This window comes from Coregonus lavaretus (assembly GCF_964263955.1).
Source record: "Coregonus lavaretus genome assembly, chromosome: 35".
In the NCBI taxonomy this organism is placed as follows: Eukaryota; Metazoa; Chordata; class Actinopteri; order Salmoniformes; family Salmonidae; genus Coregonus; species Coregonus lavaretus.
The window spans coordinates 9,599,011-9,625,221 of record NC_140022.1 but is presented as its reverse complement, the minus strand read 5'-3'; the positions used below and the strand labels follow the sequence as shown (position 1 = coordinate 9,625,221).

The following is a 26,211-nucleotide window of genomic DNA, read 5'->3' as shown; positions in this document are numbered from 1 at the left end:
CCATGCCAGGGTTCTGTGGTCCTCTGTAGCTCAATTGGTAGAGCATGGTGCTTGTAATTTCAGGGTAGTGGGTTCGATGCCCGGGACCACCCATACGTAAACATGTATGCACACATGACTGTAAGTCGCTTTGTATAAAAGCGTCTGCTAAATGGCATATTATTATTATTCTGTTGACTTTTCTTCTGACTTCAACACAATCCAGCCTTACATTCTGGCACAGAGTCTCATAAGGGACTTCTCCTTAGATGGGGGAATGGTTTTGTGGCTGTTAGACTTCCTGAGCCAGAGGTCACAGCGGGTCAGAGTAGATCCCCACGTGTCGGACATACGCACCACCAACACAGGCTCGCCTCAGGGATGTGATTTGTCCCCACTCCTGTACACTACTAGTTGTACTAGTTTCCATCCTAACAGACACCTCATTAAGTTCGCTGATGACACTGCCTTGATCAGCCTGTTGCATGATGACGAGGAACACCATCCTAAATGACTTTGTAGAGTGGTGTGACAAATCCCACTTGGTCCTCAATACCAACAAGACCAAAGAGATGTGCATAGACTTCAGGAAGCGTACAACACCTACCTCTGCAACATCTATCAGAGGTCAGAACATAGAGATTGTAGAGGAATACAAATATCTGTGTGTCCTCATGAACAATAAGCTTCAGTGGAATAAATGTACAGACCTGATCTACAAAAAGAGTCAACAGAGACTGTACTTTCTGAAAAAGCTGGGATCTTTTAATATTGACTGTACTATACTGACTCTGTTTTACAAATCTTTCATTGAGATTATTTTATTAACTTTTTGTATTGTTTGTTGGTTTGGCAATGCCACTGTCAGCCAGAGCAATATGATGAGAAGGATTATCACCACAGCAAGCAAGGTACTTGGAGTCAAACAGAAAAGCCTGGATGAGATCTTTAAGGTCAGGGCCCTCCGCAAGGCTCACAAAATCATTTTAGACCCAAGCCACCCCCTGTACCCAGACTTTTTGATTTGTAACATACAATTGGTCAGGGATAGGCAACCCTATTCCTGGAGTTCTGGAGGTACTGCAGGATTTTCTTCCAACTAGGCACCACACCAGACCAACTGAGCTAATTGATCAGTTCAGTGATTGCCTAAATTCAACACACCTGGTCTTCCAGGTCGGTTAAATCAAAAACATGAAGTGCCTGCAGACCTCCAGGACCAGGGTTACCTACCCCTGCAGTAGTTGAACGCTTTAACCACAAGCTCTTAAAGACACAAAACCTGCAAAGGTCTTGAGACGTTCTGAAACAAGCCACATTTCTAAACCAGCAACAGGCATATCAAACAAAACAAAATGGAAGCAGATCTCAGAACTCAAAATGTCCTGATTGACAACCATGGAGCAAATCAAATAAAGCAGAAGACTCACACTGAAGCACATTAAATAATTGGCTTTTGGAACATATAAACTAGCAAGGGGTGACGTTGACAGAATCTTTATCCACAATGTTACCTCTATTGGAAACATTTTGACAGTGCATGAATGCATAGATGTGAAGAGAAACCAAAACCAAACAGGTTATTTCAAATACTCATCAAACGTACATCATTTAAAGCACATTTCTGTTGCAGATTCCAACTGCATAATACACATTTTATATAGGCTAGTCCACACACTGCTAACTTTAAACTCACATTAGTCATCACCTTCTCATACTGTATGTAGATGTCACTAAAACATGTTCTTCAAATAAATGCTGCCACAAATAATGTGAGTAACACATTTCTGGCAACATCTCCACATATCTGCATTGTCAAAATGGCCCCTTAGAAGTACCATGTAAAAGGTGTGTTAGTGTTAACACCTGTGTTAGTGGGCTGATTGTTATTATTCTGATTCATGGAGTAATCTCTAGAAGACTTCTCCCCTACAGTGCTATAAACTGTATCCATGGTAACCCCAGAGCGAACCCCTGAAACTCCACGGTTGGCAACCTGATCATCCCCAACATAGTGATAAACAGTATCCAGGGCAATAGAATTCTGATTGTTGACTGCATCTCCTGTAAAGTTACACCATCCATCAACATGTGTTTACAGCAAACAGAGTAGAAGAGGTTCCTTGAGTTTAAGATGTATTTGCCCTTTAAGTTTGCATATAAGAAAACATGGAAATATTCTGGGTTGTGGGATTACTGCTGTGCACTCACACTCTCGCTTTCTCTCACACAAACACAAACACACACAATAGGAGATACCCATTACTAAGTAAGGGCCCTAATTCAATTAAAACAGATTTAATGATTTCTGGGATTGGACAAAAACAACCCTCTTGTCCTGTGCTGTGAGGAAGCATGTGTGCAGTGCATGGAAGTACTGTATGTGTATATGGTGCAGTGCATGAATAATAATAATAATGTTGTGTTTGTAATACTGTGGGGAGCCAGTTAGCAGGTTGAATATGGATCAGAGTCAAGTTAGGGTAAAACTTACCAAACATTCCACCACAACACTTTCTCAAAAAGTCGATCCAGGTGTCTTGGGGATATCCTGAGATGAAAAAGAGACACACAAATGTAAGACATTATCAAGACACAGTGCACACAGTGCTGCAAGCTGTATCACTGCCCCTGATTGTATTTGAACTGTAACTCAGTAAAATCGTTGAAATTGTTGCATGTTGCATTTACATTTTTGTTCAGTATATTTAGCTTTTAAGAATCAGTCAGTTATAGGAATCAAATCCTCCGGGACAAATATGGTTTGAGTGTACTGTAACTGCCAGTGCACTCTGTTATCAGGTAAACTATCCGCATCATACACACCTCCATTCTCCTGCCCCTTTCCAGCTTTGTCTGCGTCCTCTTCCCCTGTTATGTTGATGTCCGTTAGCGGAACCGTAACCTCTGCAGAATCACACACAGAAGGAAAACCTCAACTACAGCCTCTCTCCTACTGCATCAAATGCTACTTAAAGAAGTTACTTCTGCTTTACAATCTTAACTGGATGACCTGCCTTGTTCTGGCTGGACTCCATCACTGCCTTTAGTTGAGGAGAAGAGAAGAGAGAAAAGTGGAGCTTAACATTCTCATACACAGACCACATTAGTATTTGTTGTGTTCACTTCTAGATGACCATGAAAAGCCCCGTTGTAAGCAAGTCTAAGAAGTGGTAAATCTGTTCTATTTCTATGCTTTCCATTTCGGTTTTGTACACCAGCTTCAAATAGCTGAATATACAATATTTTTGGTTATGGAAAAATATTTTTCACAGCGGTTTAGATGGTACAATGATTCTCTACCCAATGACTGCTTGTTTTTTCACATAAACTGAAATTAGGTAAACTATTAGAATTTTATCAACCAGGAAACTTAGTGATTTCTGTATAATACATCTTTAAATAAGTTACTTCTGCTTTATACAGTCTTAAATTAACTGGATGACTTGCCTTGTTTTGGCTGGACTCCATCACTGCCTTTAGCTGAGGAGAAGAGAGAAAAGTTGAGCTTAACATTGTCATACACAGCCCACATTAGTATTTGTTGTGTTCACTTATGGATGACAATGAAAAGGATGCTAAGTGGCAGAATTCCAGGGGAATGCAACTGTGCCTTACCATCAAGTGTCATTGACTTAAACAGAGACTTCCTACTTAAAGTAATTAAAAACAGAATTCAAATAAAATAGCAATCAATCTATGTTCTCGTGATATTCTGAGATATGCAGATGAGCATCTATCCTACTTCTTCATGACGTCTTAAATGAGCTGGATGACTTGCCTGTGGTTTGGTTGTTTCCATCACTGGGATTAGCTGAAGAAGAGAGAATAGATCAGTTTAGCATTCTCAAACATCTTTGTTGTGACAATATTTAATGATGATGATGGAACTATTTGATTTGTAACATACAGTAGATCGGGGATAGGCAACCCTGTTCCTGGAGTGCGAGGCTCTGTTGCATCCTGCAGTGTGTGTGACGTTTGGTGTAACGTTTGTTTGTAAACCATCTGTCAACGATGGCTTTACAGTGGTGGGGTGTTGGACTGATCTTGTTGATCGTGTACCCGCTACAGATGGACTAAATGATGAAAACTCTGCTGGCAGCGGAATCCAATACAGAAGAGAGTTCCTACTACAATGCAACTCAAACACGAACGCCATCGATATCCCAATGGCCCATCTAATCCCTGATTGTCTGCGAGTGGATTACGAACCCAAATGCAAACTTCGAAAACGCAGGGGAATCAGACAAAGACTTAAAAATTAAAGACCAAACTTCCTTTACCCACCACCTTGCTGATCAATGCCCAGTCACTGAGGGGGAAAGCGGATGAGCTGTAAGAGAATCTGTGCTTCCAACACGAATACTGGAAGGCCTGTTTGCTGGCGTTTACTGAGACTTGGCTGGATGACAGAGTCCCGGACAGGGAAGTGGAGCCGGCCGGCTTCACACTGGTCAGAGCAGACCGTGATCTGACCGTCACAGGGAAACATCACTGTGGCCTGCTTGTCAGGGATCAGTGGTGTAAATCGATCCTGGTAAGACAGATACTCTGTACCCCCAACATTGAACTGCTTTCTGTGTCACTGCAACCCTACTATCTGCCCTGTGAGTTCCCCCAATTGTTTGTTACCGTTGTGTACATTCAACCAAAAGCTAATATAGCAAAAGCATCAGAGATTATTTATAATCTGTCACAGAAACTGGAATCCATCTCCCCCGACGCACCCACATTTATTTTAGGGGATTTTAACAACTGTACTTTGCACAAGATCCTGCGCATGTACCAGCAGTATGTGAAATGTCACACTAGGAAAAATAAGACTCTTGATTTGTGCTATGGGACAATACCAAATGATTTGTCTGCCACCACTAGACCTCCCCTGGGGACATCAGACCACAATGTTGTCTACCTCTGGCCAACCTACTGTCGGCTCCTGGAGAGGGAGAAACCTACAGTTAAAACTGTTCAGATCTGGAACGACAATAGTATCACTCATCTCCAAGGGTGTTTTGACTGTACTATGTGGGAGGTATATGAGGATATATGAGGTATATGAGGACAGCTCTGATCTTGATGAACTCACAGATGTTGTTTCAGACTATGTAAACTTCTGTGTTGAGTCAGTTGTGCCTACTAAAACCTGTAAAATATTCCCTAACAATAAGCCTTGGGTATCAAAACATCTAAAATCACTACTTAATAGGAAGAAGGCAGTTTATGCTGATGGTAATAGACAGGCTAGACAACGTGAGATCAAAAGACAGATACTGGTGGACAAGGAGGCATACAAGCAAAGGGTGGAGAGGACCCTCTCCTCAGGAAACTCAAGGGTGGCCTGGCGAGGGATTAAATCCATGGCTAGTGCCTCCCACATAGGCAGGGTAAAAACCAATGCTGACCTTGGGAGACATGAGGGCCAGAACATGGCTAACAAATGCTGACCTTGGGAGACATGAGGGCCAGAACATGGCTAATGAACTGAATGTTTCCTTCTCAAGATTAGAATCTGACGACTTTGTGTCGGAGGTAAAACAAATGGAAGCCTCATTACAAATGTTTGAGAGGGTTGTTGTTAAACAGGCTGATGATGTAAAGTTGTTCAGGGTTTGTAACGCACACAAAAGCCCAGGCCCAGACAAAATAACTGGACGTGTTAAAGCACTGTGCTTAACCATTGACTGGTGTTTTTACAGACATTTAGCAATCCTCGCTCTACCAGCAACACGTGCCAGTATTGTGGAAAAACTCAATAATTATACCCATTCCTAAAGCATCTAATCCCTCTTTGCTGAATGACCACCACCCTGTCGCCTTGACATCCTTATTAATGAAATGCTTTGAGAGAATTGTGAGAAGTCATATTCTCAGTGCCACCCAGAAGCTCCTCGACCCGTTTCAGTTTGCCTATCAGCCCAGCAGAGGAGTTGATGATGCCGTTCTTACTCTCCTCAACATGGTCTATAGATATCTAGAGGGTGCCAAATCCCATGTCACGGTTCTGTTTACTTTTCTTCTGCCTTCAACACAATCCAGCCTTAATTTCTGACACAGAGACTCATTAGGGACTTCTCCTTAGATGGGGGGATGGTTTTGTGGCTGTTGGACTTCCTGAGCCAGAGGTCACAGCGGGTCAGAGTAGATCCCCACGTGTCGGACATACTCACCACCAACACAGGCTCTCCTCAGGGATGTGTTTTGTCCCCACTCCTGTGCAATAATAGTTGTACTAGTTTCCATCCTGACAGACACTTCATTAAGTTCGCTGATGACACTGCCTTGATCAGCCTGTTGCATGATGACGAGGAACACCATCCTAAATGACTTTGTAGAGTGGTGTGACAAATCACATTGTAAGTCGCTCTGGATAAGAGCGTCTGCTAAATGACAAAAATGTAAAATGTCCTCAATACCAACAAGACCAAAGAGATGTGCATAGACGTCAGGAAGCGTACAACATCTATCAGAGGTCAGAACATAGAGATTGTAGAGGAATACAGATACAGTGGGGAAAAAAAGTATTTAGTCAGCCACCAATTGTGCAAGTTCTCCCACTTAAAAAGATGAGAGAGGCCTGTAATTTTCATCATAGGTACACGTCAACTATGACAGACAAAATGAGAAAAAAAAATCCAGAAAATCACATTGTAGGATTTTTAATGAATTTATTTGCAAATTATGGTGGAAAATAAGTATTTGGTCAATAACAAAAGTTTCTCAATACTTTGTTATATACCCTTTGTTTTTGTTTTTTGATTTTTTTGGGGGGGGATGGATCAGCTTAATATTGCATCTTCTATCAATGTAATTGTCTGCATCACTTCCAATCCCCCATGTTTTTTTATTTATATATATATATATATATATATATATATATATATATATATATATATATATATATATATATATATATATATATATTCCCCTTTATTACTTTTCAACCCCACCATCCTTTCCCTACTTGGAGTAAATTAGTGAACAACAACGCCCAGGCCTCTACTTCCGGTCTATACTTAATATATATACCCTTTGTTGGCAATGACACAGGTCAAACGTTTTCTGTAAGTCTTCACAAGGTTTTCACACACTGTTGCTGCTATTTTGGCCCATTCCTCCATGCAGATCTCCTCTAGAGCAGTGATGTTTTGGGGCTGTCGCTGGGCAACACAGACTTTCAACTCCCTCCAAAGATTTTCTATGGGGTTGAGATCTGGAGACTGGCTAGGCCACTCCAGGACCTTGAAATGCTTCTTACGAAGCCACTCCTTCGTTGCCCGGGCGGTGTGTTTGGGATCATTGTCATGCTGAAAGACCCAGCGACGTTTCATCTTCAATGCCCTTGCTGATGGAAGGAGGTTTTCACTCAAAATCTCACGATACATGGCCCCATTCATTCTTTCCTTTACACGGATCAGTCGTCCTGGTCCCTTTGCAGAAAAACAGCCCCAAAGCAGGATGTTTCCACCCCCATGCTTCACAGTAGGTATGGTGTTCTTTGGATGCAACTCAGCATTCTTTGTCCTCCAAACACGACGAGTTGAGTTTTTACCAAAAAGTTCTATTTTGGTTTCATCTGACCATATGACATTCTCCCAATCCTCTTCTGGATCATCCAAATGCACTCTAGCAAACTTCAGACGGGCCTGGACATGTACTGGCTTAAGCAGGGGGACACGTCTGGCACTGCAGGATTTGAGTCCCTGGCGGCGTAGTGTGTTACTGATGGTAGGCTTTGTTACTTTGGTCCCAGCTCTCTGCAGGTCATTCACTAGGTCCCCCCGTGTGGTTCTGGGATTTTTGCTCACAGTTCTTGTGATCATTTTGACCCCACGGGGTGAGATCTTGCGTGGAGCCCCAGATCGAGGGAGATTATCAGTGGTCTTGTATGTCTTCCATTTCCTAATAATTGCTCCCATAGTTGATTTCTTAAAACCAAGCTGCTTAACTATTGCAGATTCAGTCTTCCCAGCCTGGTGCAGGTCTACAATTTTGTTTCTGGTGTCCTTTGACAGCTCTTTGGTCTTGGCCATAGTGGAGTTTGGAGTGTGACTGTTTGAGGTTGTGGACAGGTGTCTTTTATACAGATAACAAGTTCAAACAGGTGCCATTAATACAGGTAACGAGTGGAGGACAGAGGAGCCTCTTAAAGAAGAAGTTACAGGTCTGTGAGAGCCAGAATTCTTGCTTGTTTGTAGGTGACCAAATACTTATTTTCCACCATAATTTGCAAATAAATTCATAAAAAATCCTACAATGTGATTTTCTGGATTTCTTTCTCTCAATTTGTCTGTCATAGTTGACGTGTACCTATGATGAAAATTACAGGCCTCTCTCATCTTTTTAAGTGGGAGAACTTGCGCAATTGGTGGCTGACTAAATACTTTTTTTCCCCACTGTATCAGGGTGTCCTCTTAGACAATACGCTTCAGTGGAGTAAATGTACAGACCTGATCTACAAAAAATGTCAACAGAGACTGTACTTTCTCAAAAAGCTGGGATCTTTTAATGTTGACTGTACTATACTGACTCTGTTTACAAATCTTTTATTGAGATTAATTTAACTTTTTGTATTGTTTGTTGGTTTGGCAATGCCACTGTCAGCCAGAGAAATATGCTGAGAAGGATTATCACCACAGCAAGCAAGGTACTTGGAGTCAAACAGACAGGCCTGGATGAGATCTTTAAGGTCAGGGCCCACCGCAAGGCTCACAAAATCATTTTAGACTCTAGCCACCCCCTGTACCCTGACTTTTTGATTTGTAACATACAATAGGTCAGGGATAGGCAACCCTATTCCTGGAGTTCTGGAGGTACTGCAGGATTTTCTTCCAACTAGGCACCACACCAGACCAACTGAGCTAATTGATCAGTTCAGTGATTGACTAAATTCAACACACCTGCTCTTCCAGGTCAGTTAAATCAAAAACATGAAGTGCCTGCAGAACTCCAGGACCAGGGTTACCTACCCCTGCAGTAGATGAACGCTTTAACCATAAGCTCTTAAAGACACAAAACCTGCAAAGGTCTTGAGACGTTCTGAAACAAGGCACATTTCTAAACCAGCAACAGTCATATCAAACAAAACATGGAAACAGTTCTCAGAACTCAAAATGTCCTGATTGACAACCATGGAGCAGATCAAATAAAGCAGAAGACTCACACTGAAGCACATTAAATAATTGGCTTTTGGATGTATAATCTAGCAAGGGGTGGAGGTGACAGAATCTTTATCCACAATGTTACCTCTATTGGAGACATTTTGACAGTTCATGAATGCATAGATGTGAAGAGAAACCAAAACCAAACAGGTTATTTCAAATACTCATCACACGTACATCATTTAAAGCACATTTCCATTGCAGATTCCAACTGCATCATACACATTTTATACAGTAAGGGAAAAAAGTATTTGATCCCCTGCTGATTTTGTACGTTTGCCCACTGACAAAGGCATGATCAGTCTATAATTTTAATGGTAGGTTTATTTGAACAGTGAGAGACAGAATAACAACAAAGAAATCCATAAAAACGCATGTCAAAAATGTTATAAATTGATTTGCATTTTAATGAGGGAAATAAGTATTTGACCCCCTCTCAATCAGAAAGATTTCTGGCTCCCAGGTGTCTTTTATACAGGTAACGAGCTGAGATTAGGAGCACACTCTTAAAGGGAGTGCTCCTAATCTCAGTTTGTTACCTGTATAAAAAACATCTGTCCACAGAAGCAATCAATCAATCAGATTCCAAACTCTCCACCATGGCCAAGACCAAAGAGCTCTCCAAGGATGTCAGGGACAAGATTGTAGACCTACACAAGGCTGGAATGGGCTACAAGACCATCGCCAAGCAGCTTGGTGAGAAGGTGACAACAGTTGGTGCGACTATTCGCAAATGGAAGAAACACAAAAGAACTGTCAATCTCCCTCGGCCTGGGGCTCCATGCAAGATCTCACCTCATGGAGTTGCAATGATCATGAGAAAAGTGAGGAATCAGCCCAGAACTACACGGGAGGATCTTGTCAATGATCTCAAGGCAGCTGGGACCATAGTCACCAAGAAAACAATTGGTAACACACTACGCCGTGAAGGACTGAAATCCTGCAGCGCCCGCAAGGTCCCCCTGCTCAAGAAAGCACATATACATGCCCGTCTGAAGTTTGCCAATGAACATCTGAATGATTCAGAGGAGAACTGGGTGAAAGTGTTGTGGTCAGATGAGACCAAAATGGAGCTCTTTGGCATCAACTCAACTCGCCTTGTTTGGAGGAATAGGAATGCTGCCTATGACTCCAAGAACACCATCCCCACCGTCAAACATGGAGATGGAAACATTATGCTTTGGGGGTGTTTTTCTGCTAAGGGGACAGGACAACTTCACTGCATCAAAGGGACGATGGATGGGGCCCATGTACCGTCAAATCTTGGGTGAGAACCTCCTTCCCTCAGCCAGGACATTGAAAATGGGTCGTGGATGGGTATTCCAGCATGACAATGACCCAAAACACACGGCCAAGGCAACAAAGGAGTGGCTCAAGAAGAAGCACATTAAGGTCCTGGAGTGGCCTAGCCAGTCTCCAGACCTTAATCCCATAGAAGATCTGTGGAGGGAGCTGAAGGCTCGAGTTGCCAACGTCAGCCTCGAAACCTTAATGACTTGGAGAAGATCTGCAAAGAGGAGTGGGACAAAATCCCTCCTGAGATGTGTGCAAACCTGGTGGCCAACTACAAGAAACGTCTGACCTCTGTGATTGCCAACAAGGGTTTTGCCACCAAGTACTAAGTCATGTTTTGCAGAGGGGTCAAATACTTATTTCCCTCATTAAAATGCAAATCAATTTATAACATTTTTGACATGCGTTTTTCTGGATTTTTTTGTTGTTATTCTGTCTCTCACTGTTCAAATAAACCTACCATTAAAATTATAGACTGATCATTTCTTTGTCAGTGGGCAAATGCACAGAATCAGCAGGGGATCAAATACTTTTTTCCCTCACTGTATAGGCTAGTCCACACACTGCTAACTTTAAACTCACATTAGTAATCACCTTCTCATACTGTATGTAGATGTCACTAAAACATGTTCTTCAAATAAATGCTACCACAAATAATGTGAGTAACACATTTCTGGCAACATCTCCACATATCTGCATTGTCAAAAGGGCCCCATAGAAGTACCATGTAAAAGGTGTGTTAGTGTTACTACCTGTTAGTGGGCTGATTGTTATTATTCTGATTCATGGAGTAATCTCTAGGTGTCTTCTCCCCTACAGTGCTATAAACTGTATCCATGGCAACCCCAGACAGAACCCCTGAAACTCCACGATTGGCAAACTGAACATCCCCTACAGTGTGATAAACAGTATCCGGGGCAATAGAATTCTGATTGTTGACTGCATCCCCTGTAAAGTTTCACCATCCATCAACATTGTTTACAGCAAATGGAGTAGAAGAGGTTCCTTGAATTTAGGATGTATTTCCCCTTAAATTTGCATATAAGAAAACGTGGAAATATTCTTAGTTGTGCACTCGCACTCTCGCTTTCTCTCACACAAACACACACAATAGGAGATACAAATTACTAAGTAAGGGCCCTAATTGAATTAAAACAGATTTTTTGATTTCTGGGATGGGACAAAAACAACACTCCTGTCCTGTGCTGTGAGGAAGCATGTGTGCAGTGCATGGAAGTACTGTATGTGTATATGGTGCAGTGCATGGAAGTACTGTATGTGTATATGGTGCAGTGCATGAATAATAATAATGTTGTGTTTGTATTACTGTGGGGAGCCAGTTAGCAGGTTGAATATGGATCAGAGTCAAGTTAGGGTAAAACTTACCAAACATTCCACCACAACACTTTCTCAAAAAGTCGATCCAGGTGTCTTGGGGATATCCTGAGATGAAAAAGAGACACACAAATTTAAGACATTATCAAGACACTTTCATTCAAATGAAATTCACATTGTGTAACATTTTGGTGAATCAGTGAGTATGAATAGTTGAAACAGGAAGAGACAGAGAATCATCCTACCATTTTTTTTCTTCCTCCACACCAACCAAACTGGGGAGTAAAAATACAAATATTCTATAACTTCTTAAAGTACAAGTCTGCATTAATATTCTGTCAGCTATTGAATATGACTTTACCCACAATGACATGCTTAAGCTGCAATAAGCAACCATTTCTGAGAGCACCAATAAACAACCTGCATACAGTACCTGCACACCTGTAAAATAACATAGCCAGCGATTTCACATCTAATATCCATTGAACTCTAAACATATTTTAGGTTACCACAAAGTGATTACTGTCCTTTTTGCTGATTAATTAATTAATTCAGATTAGGCTAATCTATACTCTGCGAGGTCCAAATTGGTGCATCACTGTGACACATTATGAAGACTGTCCCCTACGGCAGGTGGTGCATCTAACCCCCTGTCTTGTCTGTAGCAGTAGCCTGAACACTACTGTAAATACAGGTAGAACAGGTATCCCCTTCAGGGGGTATAGCTCACTGTTGTTGCTGCTGTTATGTCAATCTGTGCTTCAGAACTATGTACATGTACAGTGCTCTGTTACTATAGATGTGCTGTTCTTACCTGTTATGGCGACAAGTACAAATATGATAAAGACAACCAAAGCAACAACAGCACCGATATTGGAAGGCTCTGAAATAAAAACACATTTTGTATTGATACTTTGACAGGAGTTGATCAGGTATTCAACGTAGTGCAGCATTCAGAATGTCCTATAACACTAGCAGTGTTACTGACATATCAATACATAAGACTGTAGCATACTTATGAGTGTCCACTCACCTGAGACAAACACCTCTCCAACTGGCTCACTGACTTCCCCTTCCCCACTAACAGACTTATTCAGCTTGCAGATGTACTAGGTTTGTTAGTGTCGCTTTTAGAGATATTCATCTGTTTGTCTAAGACCTCCCACTTTATAATAATGAGGACACATAATGAGGACACATCAGATAGTACCAATAGGCAACAGGTGTACTGTTCATGCACACCTGAACACTACTGTAAATACAGATAGAACCAGTATCCACCTTCAGAATTACTGCTTGTCGGCAAAATGATGTAGACATATTGGTAGTACTACTTGCTCCCACTCACCTACAACTTGGCACTTACTAACCCCACATGTTGACAATAAGATGGTTCACTTCAGCGCGGTGACTCTTGTAGCCATGGGAATTTCCAAAACTCAAACCTAATGTAGCCAAACCCTGTCATAAAGGTTGCCTACTAACAAGTAAGAGGGGGAATGTTACCACTGTTACTATTATGTTAACCTGCACCACAACAAATCATCTAACTACAGTAGATTCTATGAGCAAGTGCTCCGTTACTAAATACTAAGAATGTATTGTCCCTACTGGTCAATTTTCTATGAACACCAATGCAAGTGGTCAAAACAAGTAGGGTACGGTCACCGGCAGCAATTCAAATGGCAGTACCAGTACTGTTTGACTCTAAAATGAAGACTGATTCGATTTTTTTGTTATATGTAATAATATAATCATCAGTAATGATGATCAGGGCTATTGACATTTTAGTCCTTTAGCAGACGTTCCTATCCAGAGTGATTAGGGTTAAGTGCCTTGCTCAAGGGCACAGACAGATGTTTTGACCTAGTCGGCTCAGGGTTTCGAACAAGCGACCTCTCAGTTACTGGCCCAACGCTCTTAACCGCTAGGATACCTAATGCCCTGGCCTATCATTACCACTCACCTGAGCCAAACACTTCTCCAACTGGCTCGCTGACTTCCCCACTAACAGTTTTTCAGCTTGCAGCTGTACTTGTAACTGTTGGTTGATTTGCCATTGTCACTCTTACAGCTGTTTGTCTAAGACCTCCCACGCCCCCTCTCCCACTTTCCAGCTGTAGTTGAAGGGTTCAGCATCAGTGGTGTCGCCTTCACAGGTCAGAGTGCAGGAGGTTTTGTTGGAGTTTCAGGAAGAAGTGATTGTGGGTTTAGGGACTGCCTCTGTAAATCCAGGAGAGAGAGACAAAGACAAAGCAGGAAGAAAAGCTTGTGAGGCACTGAATAATCTGCTATTTACAGTGGGGGAAAAAAGTATTTAGTCAGCCACCAATTGTGCAAGTTCTCCCACTTAAAAAGATGAGAGGCCTGTAATTTTCATCATAGGTACACGTCAACTATGACAGACAAAATGAGAAAAGAAAATCCAGAAAATCACATTGTAGGATTTTTAATGAATGTATTTGCAAATTATGGTGGAAAATAAGTATTTGGTCAATAACAAAAGTTTCTCAATACTTTGTTGGCAATGACACAGGTCAAACGTTTTCTGTAAGTCTTCACAAGGTTTTCACACACTGTTGCTGGTATTTTGGCCCATTCCTCCATGCAGATCTCCTCTAGAGCAGTGATGTTTTGGGGCTGTCGCTGGGCAACACTGACTTTTAACTCCCTCCAAAGATGTTCTATGGGGTTGAGATCTGGAGACTGGCTAGGCCACTCCAGGACCTTGAAATGCTTCTTACGAAGCCACTCCTTCGTTGCCCTGGCAGTGTGTTTGGGATCATTGTCATGCTGAAAGACCCAGCCACGTTTCATCTTCAATGCCCTTGCTGATGGAAGGAGGTTTTCACTCAAAATCTCACGATACATGGCCCCATTCATTCTTTCCTTTACACGGATCAGTCGTCCTGGTCCCTTTGCAGAAAAACAGCCCCAAAGCATGATGTTTCCACCCCCATGCTTCACAGTAGGTATGGTGTTCTTTGGATGCAACTCAGCATTCTTTGTCCTCCAAACACGACGAGTTGAGTTTTTACCAAAAAGTTCTATTTTGGTTTCATCTGACCATATGACATTCTCCCAATCCTCTTCTGGATCATCCAAATGCACTCTAGCAAACTTCAGACGGGCCTGGACACGTCTGGCACTGCAGGATTTGAGTCCCTGGCAGCGTAGTGTGTTACTGATGGTAGGCTTTGTTACTTTGGTCCCAGCTCTCTGCAGGTCATTCACTAGGTCCCCCCGTGTGGTTCTGGGATTTTTGCTCACCGTTCTTGTGATCATTTTGACCCCACAGGGTGAGATCTTGCGTGGAGCCCCAGATCTAGGGAGATTATCAGTGGTCTTGTATGTCTTCCATTTCCTAATAATTGCTCCCACAGTTTATTTCTTCAAACCAAGCTACTTACCTATTGCAGATTCAGTCTTCCCAGCCTGGTGCAGGTCTACAATTTTGTTTCTAGTGTCCTTTGACAGCTCTTTGGTCTTGGCCATAGTGGAGTTTGGAGTGTGACTGTTTGAGGTTGTGAACAGGTGTCTTTTATACTGATAACAAGTTCAAACAGGTGCCATTAATACAGGTAACGAGTGGAGGACAGAGGAGCCTCTTAAAGAAGAAGTTACAGGTCTGTGACAGCCAGAAATCTTGCTTGTTTGTAGGTGACCAAATACTTATTTTCCACCATAATTTGCAAATAAATTCATTAAAAATCCTACAATGTGATTTTCTGGATTTTGTTTTCTCAATTTGTCTGTCATAGTTGACGTGTACCTATGATGAAAATTACAGGCCTCTCTCATCTTTTTAAGTGGGATAACTTGCACAATTGGTGGCTGACTAAATACTTTTCCCCACTGTAATATAGAGGCACACACACACACAGCAATACTGCAAGAATTTGAACAAACATGCACTGATAACAGATCATATATAAAGTATATTTCTTTCACCTATCAGGTTAGTAAAAAATGTGATCACTGTCAGAGGTCAAAATAAGAAAAGAAAATATAGAACTCAACTCCTTTATTGAAACAATATAAATATCAAACACCTCAAATTCACAAAGTATTGGCAGTATATGCAGTCTGGAATTCAATCGTTGCTGAAAAAATATTTTTAACACACTGCGCTTTGAAGTGCATTTGTTTATCACAGCAGCATGTCTCGGAAGGAAGGAGTTGACACTTGATTTAGGAATCGTCAGTCCTGTGGTGTGATCCGTTTAGTGAACCTGGCTGGGAAAGTAATCCAGTGCATGCAAAGAGACTGATCTCTAAGTCTAGTGTCAACTAGTCCCTTTCCCTAGCTCAGTATTCATAGATCTGAAGGGTTCAGATAGGGATACGTACAGTATGTTGATGATGGCTCAGCACAGCCCTATACGGACCTTCCTCTGTATTGCTTTCACCAATCAAGTTTGGAAAAAATACATTCTTAAGACAAAGTGCTGAAACAGAATTGGTGTTCAGATGTTGTGTGTACATGGACAACACAAGCATTCAGTCATCAACACACCACTACAGTGTGAGGTCTGGAGTTTAAACAGGGATACATACAATGATTGTACAAGTACAGGTTTTTGCATGTGCCAGGACTCCATTTTAGAACAGTCCAGTTCCAAAATAAAGCAATGTGGCTGGTCTTAATTCATAACATCTTCTTCTGTAACATAATTACCTGAGACATACTAGTAAACAAACTAAAACCTGGGATATCCCAGGTTAGTTGTCTTTCCCAACAAATGTTCTTACCAATCTGGTGGCAACTAGTCAACACCGCTGTTACTCCTTACTTTGGTCCATCACAGATTGATGTACAGATATGAGAATTGTTTTATTAAAATCCAGGTGACAAAATTATATTGTGAAAACAGATACGCTCAGATATACAGTGCTGCTTGAAAGTATGTGAGACCTTTTTTCCGTTTTTACCATGAAATCTTATTTTAATCAGAACCAGTCTTTTTGATCTGACATAACAGGTTTATATTTACCAATACCATATGTTGGTGTAGAGGAAATCATGCGTGTAGTAGAAAAACAAAATTAAAAAGTAATTATTGCAGGTGCAAAAATAAGTGAACCCTAGGTTGCATTGGTTAAATCAAGTAGGTAAGTAGAATCAGGTGGGTAAATAATTAGCTACCAAATGAACGAATCAAAGGAGAGATCATTAGGAAAGAGTTTGGGCGGGACTCTGATAAATAGAGATAAGAAACCTGGTCAATTTGGTGTTCCCCATCCAGGTGAATGCAAAGCACACCATGCCGAGAAGAAAGGAGATCGCAGAGGACATCAGGATGAGGGTAGTGAGAGCACATCAGTCTGGGGAAGGCTATAACATAATCAGTCCACTGTGAGGCAAATAATTTACAAATGGAGAGCATTTAACATGACAGCAACTCGGCCTAGAAGTGGACGCCCTTCCAAAATATCCCCAAGAGCCACAAGAACAATAATAAATCAGGTAAAAGCCAACCCAAACATAACATCTAGAGATTTGCAGACCTCCCTTGCTGCATCTCAGGTAACTGTGCATGCTTCAACAATCAGAAGAACACTGAATCGAAATGTCATTCATGGGAGGGTTGCTAGGAAAAAGCCTCTGCTGTCAAAAAAGAACTAAACTGCCCATCTTAACTTTGCCAGAGACCACCTGGACAAACCTGAAGGTTTCTGGAAGTCCAGTCTCTGGACCGTTGAGTCCAAAATTGACCTTTTTGGTCACAATCAACACCGCTATGTTTGGTGAAAACCCAACGCTGCCTACCACCAAAATAACCTTATCCCAACAGTCAAGCATGGTGGTGGGAATGTCAAGATCTGGGGCTGCTTTTTCTCCTCTGGACCTGGATGACTTCACATCATTAAGGGAACCATGAATTCTGAGGTATACCAGGAGATTCTTGAACAGAATGTCAGGCCATCAGTCAAGGAGATAAAGCTGGGACGAAAATGGGTCTTCCAACAAGACAACGACCCAAAGCATTCAAGCAAATCTACCAAAGAATGGCTCAGGAGAAAGAAGATTTGTGTTTTGGATTGGGCAAGTCAAAGTCCTGACCTAAATCCAATCGAGATGCTGTGACATGACCTGAAGCGGGCAGTTCATGCCAGAAACCCCTCAAACCTCACTCAATTGGCTGAATTCTGTAAGGAGGAGTGTGCAAAAATCACTCAAAACAGATGTCAGACTGATTTTACTGGCTATAGGAGACGTTTAGTCGAAGTTACCGCTGCTAATGGAGGTGCCACAAGCTATTGACTGAAGGGGTTCACATATTTTTGGACACATCGAATCTGAGTTTCTGTTAAATAAACAATGAAAATATCATTTCTTTTTTGTTTGTCATTTACTTGAATGTCTTTATTACGAATTGGGGTTTAGATAAGGATTTTAAGTTTATTTTAATATTTTATAGCAAAAATAATGACAGCCCTGTAGGGTTCACATATTTTCAAGCAGCACTGTATACCAGAGGGAAATTTGAAGGAATATTAAGGTATTAAAACAAATACACATGCACCATTGTTGTTAGTAATACAACATCTCAGTACTGCAGAGCACTCTCTTTACAAGGCAGATGAGGATGAGCTCTACCTCAGGCCTGGTTCCTCTCAACCAACACTCTCTCCCTACACTAGACTTTGCCTAGTGTGGGGGTTGGCATAAATTACTCTGATTAAAATAACTATAACAATAACAACCTGTACAAATACCTTGATATAAGTCAAGTGAAGGCTTGAAGAATTAGTAAATTCTGAAATGATATAAGACATTCACAAGCTGCGATTTAAAACAGAAAGTGGAGTGGGTTGGCATAAAGCGCTCTGGGGAAAATACCTGAAAAGGTATCATACAACCACAAAGTGATTGATACTATGGCTTCAAACAACAAAAACAACCTGCACAAATTGATGGAGATTTGTAAAGACGAGGTATGAATAGTGAGAAAGGGTAAGAATCTCTTGTTTTTGTCAATCATCAAATGTTCTGAGATACAAATATTGCCCTCAAATGTCTGAAGTACTGTAAGTTCATAAAGCACACGGCTCATCACATTATACAGTGAGCTCCAAAATTGTTGGGACAGTCACACGTGTTTTGGTTGTTTTGGCTTTGTACTCCAGCACTTTGGATTTTAAATGACACAATGACTATGAGGTTAAAGTGCAGACTGACTGTCAGCTTTAATTTGAGGGTATTCTCATTCATATCGGGTTAAAGCTGACAGTCTGCACTTTAACCTTATAGTCATTATCTAATTTCAAATCCAAAGTGCTGGAGTACAGAGCCAAAATAACAAAAGATGTCTCTGTGCCAATACTTTGTAGCTCACTGTACTTCATCTGATTGAATGCAAGTTACTATGTGCAATATTTGCCTATTTTCCATTTTAAATGTATAGTACATTAAAAACATCTCCAACAGTTTCTCTCTTCTTGGTCGTTTGTCTCAATGTAACAGACATGGAGGCATGTACTGAGAGCCTTCAAACCCCATTTTTGTGGTCCTCAGTTCCCCACCAGGAAGACCACCAGCTGGAAGGAAGCAATAGAGATCAGAGATCATCAGACAAAACATTACTAATGACTAGGACCAGGAGTTTTTCCCTGGTCAGGTCACATGGTCTGGAAAAACTCTTGGTCTTATGTTATAAATACAGCAGCTTTGTTTACAAATTGCAGGTCAGATTTCTCTCAGGTAGCCTAGACTCTAGAGTATGTTATGACATCATGGCTGGGTTTGTTTTGTTGACGCGACAAAACAAAACATACAAAGTAAACAAAATGACGAAACTGACACTGAGTCTGGCTTTAAGAATGCCAACACCAATCTCACCTCTTCAATGTTTGACTTTCATGGCATCCAAATTAAAAGAAAAATCCCACATGTTGATCACACACATAATAACAATGTAATAACAATGTGAGCACTTCCAAATGCTTTCTTAATAAATCTTGTGGTTAGTGTCTTTCTCAGACTCAGACTTACCATCCTAAAACACTGGATTCTTTACAGTCTGTCTTTCTACTCCATCAACGGTGTGGTTTCTGGCAAGAAAACACACAACAGAAGAGTTGGACTTAATCATACATACACATGCAGGTAAGCACGCACGCGCACACACATCCCTGGTCTCCCTTCACACCCTCACAAGCTACAACAATCAAACAGTACAGGGATTCCCTAGTTTGTCTATTCTGGACCACAAACTTGCTCTACCAATCCTCAAGGTAAACAACAACATAGTAGATGGCAGAATTCCAGGTGAATGCCACTGTGTCTTACCCTCAGGCTTTGACTCATCTTTAGGACTGTTGGATCCACTGGGTTCATCTGCTAATGAGAACAGAAGGACAAACTTGTTCTAATGAGATCATTTCTAGTAACCCTCTAGATCACGTGTCAAACTCATTCCATGGAGGGCCGAGTGTCTGCGGGTTTTCACTCCTCCCTTGTACTTGATTGATGAATTAAGGTCACTAATTAGTAAAGAACTCCCCTCACCTGGTTGTCTAGGTCTTAATTGAAAGGAAAAAAATAAAACCCTCAGACACTGAGCCCTTCATGGAATGAGTTTGACACCCTGGTTCTAGATGAACCCTCTATCCTTATAATACACAGTATAATGTTACAGGAATCAAATCATCCGGACAAATATGGGTTGAGTGTAATGTAACTGCCAGAGCACTCTGTTACCGGGTAAACTATCTGCTTAAGTTTCATACACACCTCCCTTCTCCTGCCCCTTTTCAGCTTTGTCTGCGTCGTCTTCCCCTGTTTTGGGGTTGGCCGTTTGAGGAACCTTAACCCCTGCAGAATCACACGTAGAAGGAAAACATTAACTACAGCCTCTCTCCTACTGCATCAAACACTGCTTAAAGCTACGATATGTAACTTTTTGGGCGACCCAGCCAAATTCACATAGAAATGTGAGTTATAGATTTTTCATTCCCGTTAAAAGCAAGTCTAAGAACCGGTAGATCTGTTCTATTTCTATGCTTCCCATTTTGGTTTTGTACACCAGCTTCAAACAGCTGAATATACAATATTTTGGGTTATGGAAAAATATATTTCACAGCGGTTTAGATGGTACAATGATTCTCTACACAATGACTGCTTGTTTTTTCACATAAACTGAAATTAGGTAAACTATTAGAATTTTATCAACCGGTAAACTTAGTGATTTCTGTATAGTACATCTTTAAAGAAGTTACTTCTGCTTTTTACAGTCTGAAATTAACTGGATGACTTGCCTTGTTCTGGCTGGACTACATCACTGCCTTTAGTTGAGGAGAAGAGAAGAGAGAAAAGTTGAGCTTAACATTCTCATACACAGACCACATTAGTATTTGTTGTGTTCACTTCTGGATGACAATGAAAAGGATGCTAAGTGGCAGAATTCCAGGTGAATGCCACTGTGCCTTACCCTCAGGCTCTGACTTCACTTTAGGACTACCGGATCTGCTGGCTTCAGCTCCTAAGGAGAACAGAAGGACACACTTTTTCTAATTAGATCATTTCTAGTAACCCTCTAGATCACGTGTCACACTCATTCCATGGAGGGCCGAGTGTCTGCGGGTTTTCACTCCTCCCTTGTACTTGATTGATGAATTAAGGTCACTAATAGTAAAGAACTCCCCTCACCTGGTTGTCTAGGTTTTAATTAAAAGGAAAAACCAAAAACCCTCGGACACTAAGCCCTTCATGGAATGAGTTTGACACCCCTGTTCTAGATGAACCCTCTATCCTTATAATACACAGTATAATGTATTTAGCATTTAAGAATCTGTCAGTTACAGGAATCAAATCATCAGGACAAATATGGTTGGAGTTCACTGTAACTGCCAGAGCACTCTGTTACCGGGTCAACTATCTGCTTAAGTTTCATACACACCTCCCTTCCCCTGCCCCTTTCCAGCTTTGTCTGCGTCGTCTTCCCCTGTTTTGGGGTTGGCCGTTTGTGGAAACTTAACCCCTGCAGAATCACACATAGAAGGAAAACATTAACTACAGCCTCTCTCCTACTGCATCAAACACTTCTAAAAGCTACGATATGTAACTTTTTGGGCGACCCTGACAAATTCACATAGAAATGTGAGTTATAGATCTTTCATTCCCGTTGTAAGCAAGTCTAAGAAGTGGTAAATCTGTTCTATTTCTATGCTTCCTGTTCAGCTTCAAACAGCTGAATATACAATATTTTTGGTTATGGAAAAATATATTTCACAGCGGTTTAGATGGTACAATGATTCTCTACACAATGACTGCTTGTTTTTTCACATAAACTGAAATTAGGTAAACTATTAGAATTTTATCAACCGGGAAACTTAGTGATTTCTGTATAGTACATCTTTAAAGAAGTTACTTCTGCTTTTTACAGTCTGAAATTAACTGGATGACTTGCCTTGTTCTGGCTGGACTACATCACTGCCTTTAGTTGAGGAGAAGAGAAGAGAGAAAAGTTGAGCTTAACATTCTCATACACAGACCACATTAGTATTTGTTGTGTTCACTTCTGGATGACAATGAAAAGGATGCTAAGTGGCAGAATTCCAGGTGAATGCCACTGTGCCTTACCCTCAGGCTCTGACTTCACTTTAGGACTACCGGATCTGCTGGCTTCAGCTCCTAAGGAGAACAGAAGGACACACTTTTTCTAATTAGATCATTTCTAGTAACCCTCTAGATCACGTGTCACACTCATTCCATGGAGGGCCGAGTGTCTGCGGGTTTTCACTCCTCCCTTGTACTTGATTGATGAATTAAGGTCACTAATAGTAAAGAACTCCCCTCACCTGGTTGTCTAGGTTTTAATTGAAATGAAAAACCAAAAACCCTCGGACACTAAGCCCTTCATGGAATGAGTTTGACACCCCTGTTCTAGATGAACCCTCTATCCTTATAATACACAGTATAATGTATTTAGCATTTAAGAATCTGTCAGTTACAGGAATCAAATCATCAGGACAAATATGGTTGGAGTTCACTGTAACTGCCAGAGCACTCTGTTACCGGGTAAACTATCCGCTTAAGTTTCATACACACCTCCCTTCTCCTGCCCCTTTTCAGCTTTTTCTGCGTCGTCTTCCCCTGTTTTGGGGTTGGCCGTTTGTGGAACCTTAACCCCTGCAGAATCACACGTAGAAGGAAAACATTAACTACAGCCTCTCTCCTACTGCATCAAACACTGCTTAAAGCTACGATATGTAACTTTTTGGGCGACCCAGCCAAATTCACATAGAAATGTGAGTTATAGATCTTTCATTCCCGTTGTAAGCAAGTCTAAGAAGTGGTAAATCTGTTCTATTTCTATGCTTCCTGTTTCAGTTTTGTACACCAGCTTCAAACAGCTGAATATACAATATTTTTGGTTATGGAAAATATATTTCACAGCGGTTTAGATGGTACAATGATTCTCTACACAATGACTGATGGTTTTTTCACATAAACTGAAATTAGGTAAACTATTAGAATTTTATCAACCGGGAAACTTAGTGATTTCTGTATAATACATCTTTAAAGAAGTTACTTCTGCTTTATACAGTCTTAAATTAACTGGATGACTTGCCTTGTTTTGGCTGGACTCCATCACTGCCTTTAGCTGAGGAGAAGAGAGAAAAGTTGAGCTTAACATTCTCATACACAGACCACATTAGTATTTGTTGTGTTCACTTCTGGATGACAATGAAAAGGATGCTAAGTGGCAGAATTCCAGGTGAATGCCACTGTGTCTTCTTACCCTCAGGCCTTGACTCATATTTAGGACTACTGGATCTGCTGACTTCTGATGTTAAGGAGAACAGAAGGACAAACTTTCTCTAATCTGATCATTTGAAAGAAACACTCCTATGCTTATAATACACAGTATATTATATTTAACCTTTAAGAATCAGTCGGTTACAGCAGTGTTTTCCCTAGGACTTTTTCAGCAGTGGTAGACGGGGGGCATTGCTACTAGTGTTAGCGCAATGACATGCTACACTACATGACCAAAGGTATCTAGACACCTGCTTGTCAAACATTTCATTCCAAAATCATGGGCATTAATATGGAGTTGGTCCCGCCTTTGCTGCTATAACAGCCTCCACTGTTCTGGGAAGGCTTTCCACTAGATGTTGGAACATTGCTGCAGGGACTTGCTTCCATTCAGCCACAAGAGCATTAGTGAGGTCGGCACTGATGTTGGGCGATTAGGCCTGGCTCGTGATGTGGAAAATTATCACTATACTTATTAAAAATCAAAGTTCTTCCAGAGTTTTTGTAGAATCAAGATAGACTTTATTACATAGAGTAACGGAAGCCGAGCTGGTCTGCAGAGCACCTCCCGTCTACATCTCAGCTCTCCCTTTATATAGTCATATTCACATACATCTTAGCTTAAAGCCCCTCCCTCTTGGGTTCCCCCACCACCATCCTCAGTTTCCCCCTCTCTACCGCTCCGCCCACTTCCTTAGTCTATGATAGCGGCTAAATTGGACTTTTATTCAGTTTAGAATCAATAGTAGTATAATCAATCACGCCCTTGTCATGCAAAAACAATCATGTTCAGTTTAAACTCTGTTCAACCCCGGCTCACCCTGGCTTGACCTGAAGATTGATTGTTGGACATGACAGGTCCACACTCAATCTTTCAAACATACCCAAACCCACTCCTCTCTTCCCTCCCGTCATGCTGTAATTACTCATGATTAGTCTAAACTCTGTTCAACTCTGGCTCCACTCTCTCTACTTTGTTTGAGGAGAGAGTCAAAAGGCAACAGTCTGGTTTCAGTCTCCAATAAGGTAAGACAGCCATGGATTAGGTAAGAGCAAAGAATTCGACCCAAGGTCAGATCCACACTTCACACACACACAAACCCAGTGAAAGGAACCAATCATGTTCCCGCCCAGCATCAGAGAGCACCCATGTCTAATTCTGACTCCATGTTCGTCATGTTTGTGATAAACAGAGTTAATCTCATAGTTTACTAAAAAATCTTCTTAACTCGCAGTCGGCGTTCCAATTCATCCCAAAGGTGTTCAATGGGGTTGAGGTCAGGGCTCTGTGCAGGCCTGTCAAGTTCTTCCACACCGACCTCAACAAACCATTTCTGCATGGACCTCGCTTTGTGCACGGGGGCATTGTCATGCTGAAACATGAAAGGGCCTTCCCCAAACTGTTTCCACAAAGGTGGAAGCACAGAATCGTCTAGAATATCATTGTATGCTGTTCACTGGAACTAAGGGGCCTAGCCCGAACCATAAAAAAAACTTGCCCCAGACCATTATTCCTCCTGCACCAAACTTTACAGTTGGCACTATGCATTGGGGCAGGTTGCGTTCTCCTGGCATTCGCCAAACCCCGATTTGTCCGTCAGACTGCCAGATGGTGAAGCGTGATTCGTCACTCCAGAGAACGCGTTTCCACAGCTCCAGAGTCCAATGGCGGTGAACTTTACACCACTCCAGCTGACACTTGGCAATGTGCATGCTGATCTTAGGCTTGTGTGCAGCTGCTCGGCCATGGAAACCCATTTCATGAAGCTCCCAAAGAACAGTTCTTGTGCTGACGTTGCTTCCAGAGGCAGTTTGGAACTCGGTAGTGAGTGTTGCAACCGAGGACAGACTATTTTTACACGCTACGCGCTTCAGCACTCGCCGGTCCCGTTCTGTGAGCTTGTGTGGCCTACCACTTCGTGGCTGAGCCGTTATTGCTCCTAGACGTTTCCACTTCACAATAACAGCACTTAGTTGACCGGGACAGCTCTAGCCAGGCAGAAATTTGACGAACTGACTTGTTGGAAAGGTGGCATCCTATGACGGTGCCACGTTGAAATTCACTGAGCTCTTCAGTAAGGCCATTCTACTGCCAATATTTGTCTATGGAGATTGCATGGCTGTGTCCTCGATTGTATACACCTGTCAGCAATGGGTGTGGCTGAAATAGCTTAATCCACTAATTTGAAGGGGTGTCCACATACGTTTCTATATATAGTGTAGCTGTTCCCATAGACTTCAGGTTATTGAGCCAATGACTATCCATTTAAAAGCATCTTGGCAAAAATATATACATAAAAAAAATACATCAACAATTCAGCAGCGGTGAATCAAGGCACCAAATCATCAGGACAAATATGGTTTGAGTGTACTGTAACTGCCAGAGCACTCTGTTACCGGGTAAACTATCCGCTTAAGTTTCATACACACCTCCATTCCCCTGCCCCTTTCCATCTTTGTCTGCATCGTCTTCCCCTGTTTTGGGGTTGGCCGTTTGTGGAACCGTAACCCCTGCAGAATCACACGTAGAAGGAAAACATTAACTACAGCCTCTCTCCTACTGCATCAAACACTTCTAAAAGCTACGATATGTAACTTTTTGGGCGACCCTTACAAATTCACATAGAAATGTGAGTTATTGATCTTTCATTCCCATTGTAAGCAAGTCTAAGAAGCGGT

At 41.6% G+C, this 26,211-nt stretch overlaps 1 protein-coding gene and 1 long non-coding RNA gene across 2 annotated transcripts in view; both read right to left on the bottom strand.

The window, feature by feature from the left end:
• The window catches only part of LOC311109876 (uncharacterized protein), a 310,257-nt gene that overhangs the window by 206,804 nt on the left and 77,242 nt on the right, over positions 1-26,211 (bottom strand). Inside the window, exons 6-8 of the mRNA XM_084152890.1 lie at positions 11,820-11,876; positions 2,997-3,023; positions 2,806-2,886 (exon numbers count right to left, since the gene is read on the bottom strand). Coding sequence (XP_084009016.1) covers positions 2,806-2,886; positions 2,997-3,023; positions 11,820-11,876 — 165 coding nt within the window. The remainder of the gene's footprint in view (positions 1-2,805; positions 2,887-2,996; positions 3,024-11,819; positions 11,877-26,211) is intronic.
• LOC311109882 lies at positions 19,799-21,740 on the bottom strand. Its single transcript, XR_014610650.1, has 3 exons — positions 21,671-21,740; positions 20,062-20,112; positions 19,799-19,823 (listed from the first exon to the last, which is right to left on the bottom strand). It is a non-coding gene; the product is annotated as an uncharacterized lncRNA (long non-coding RNA).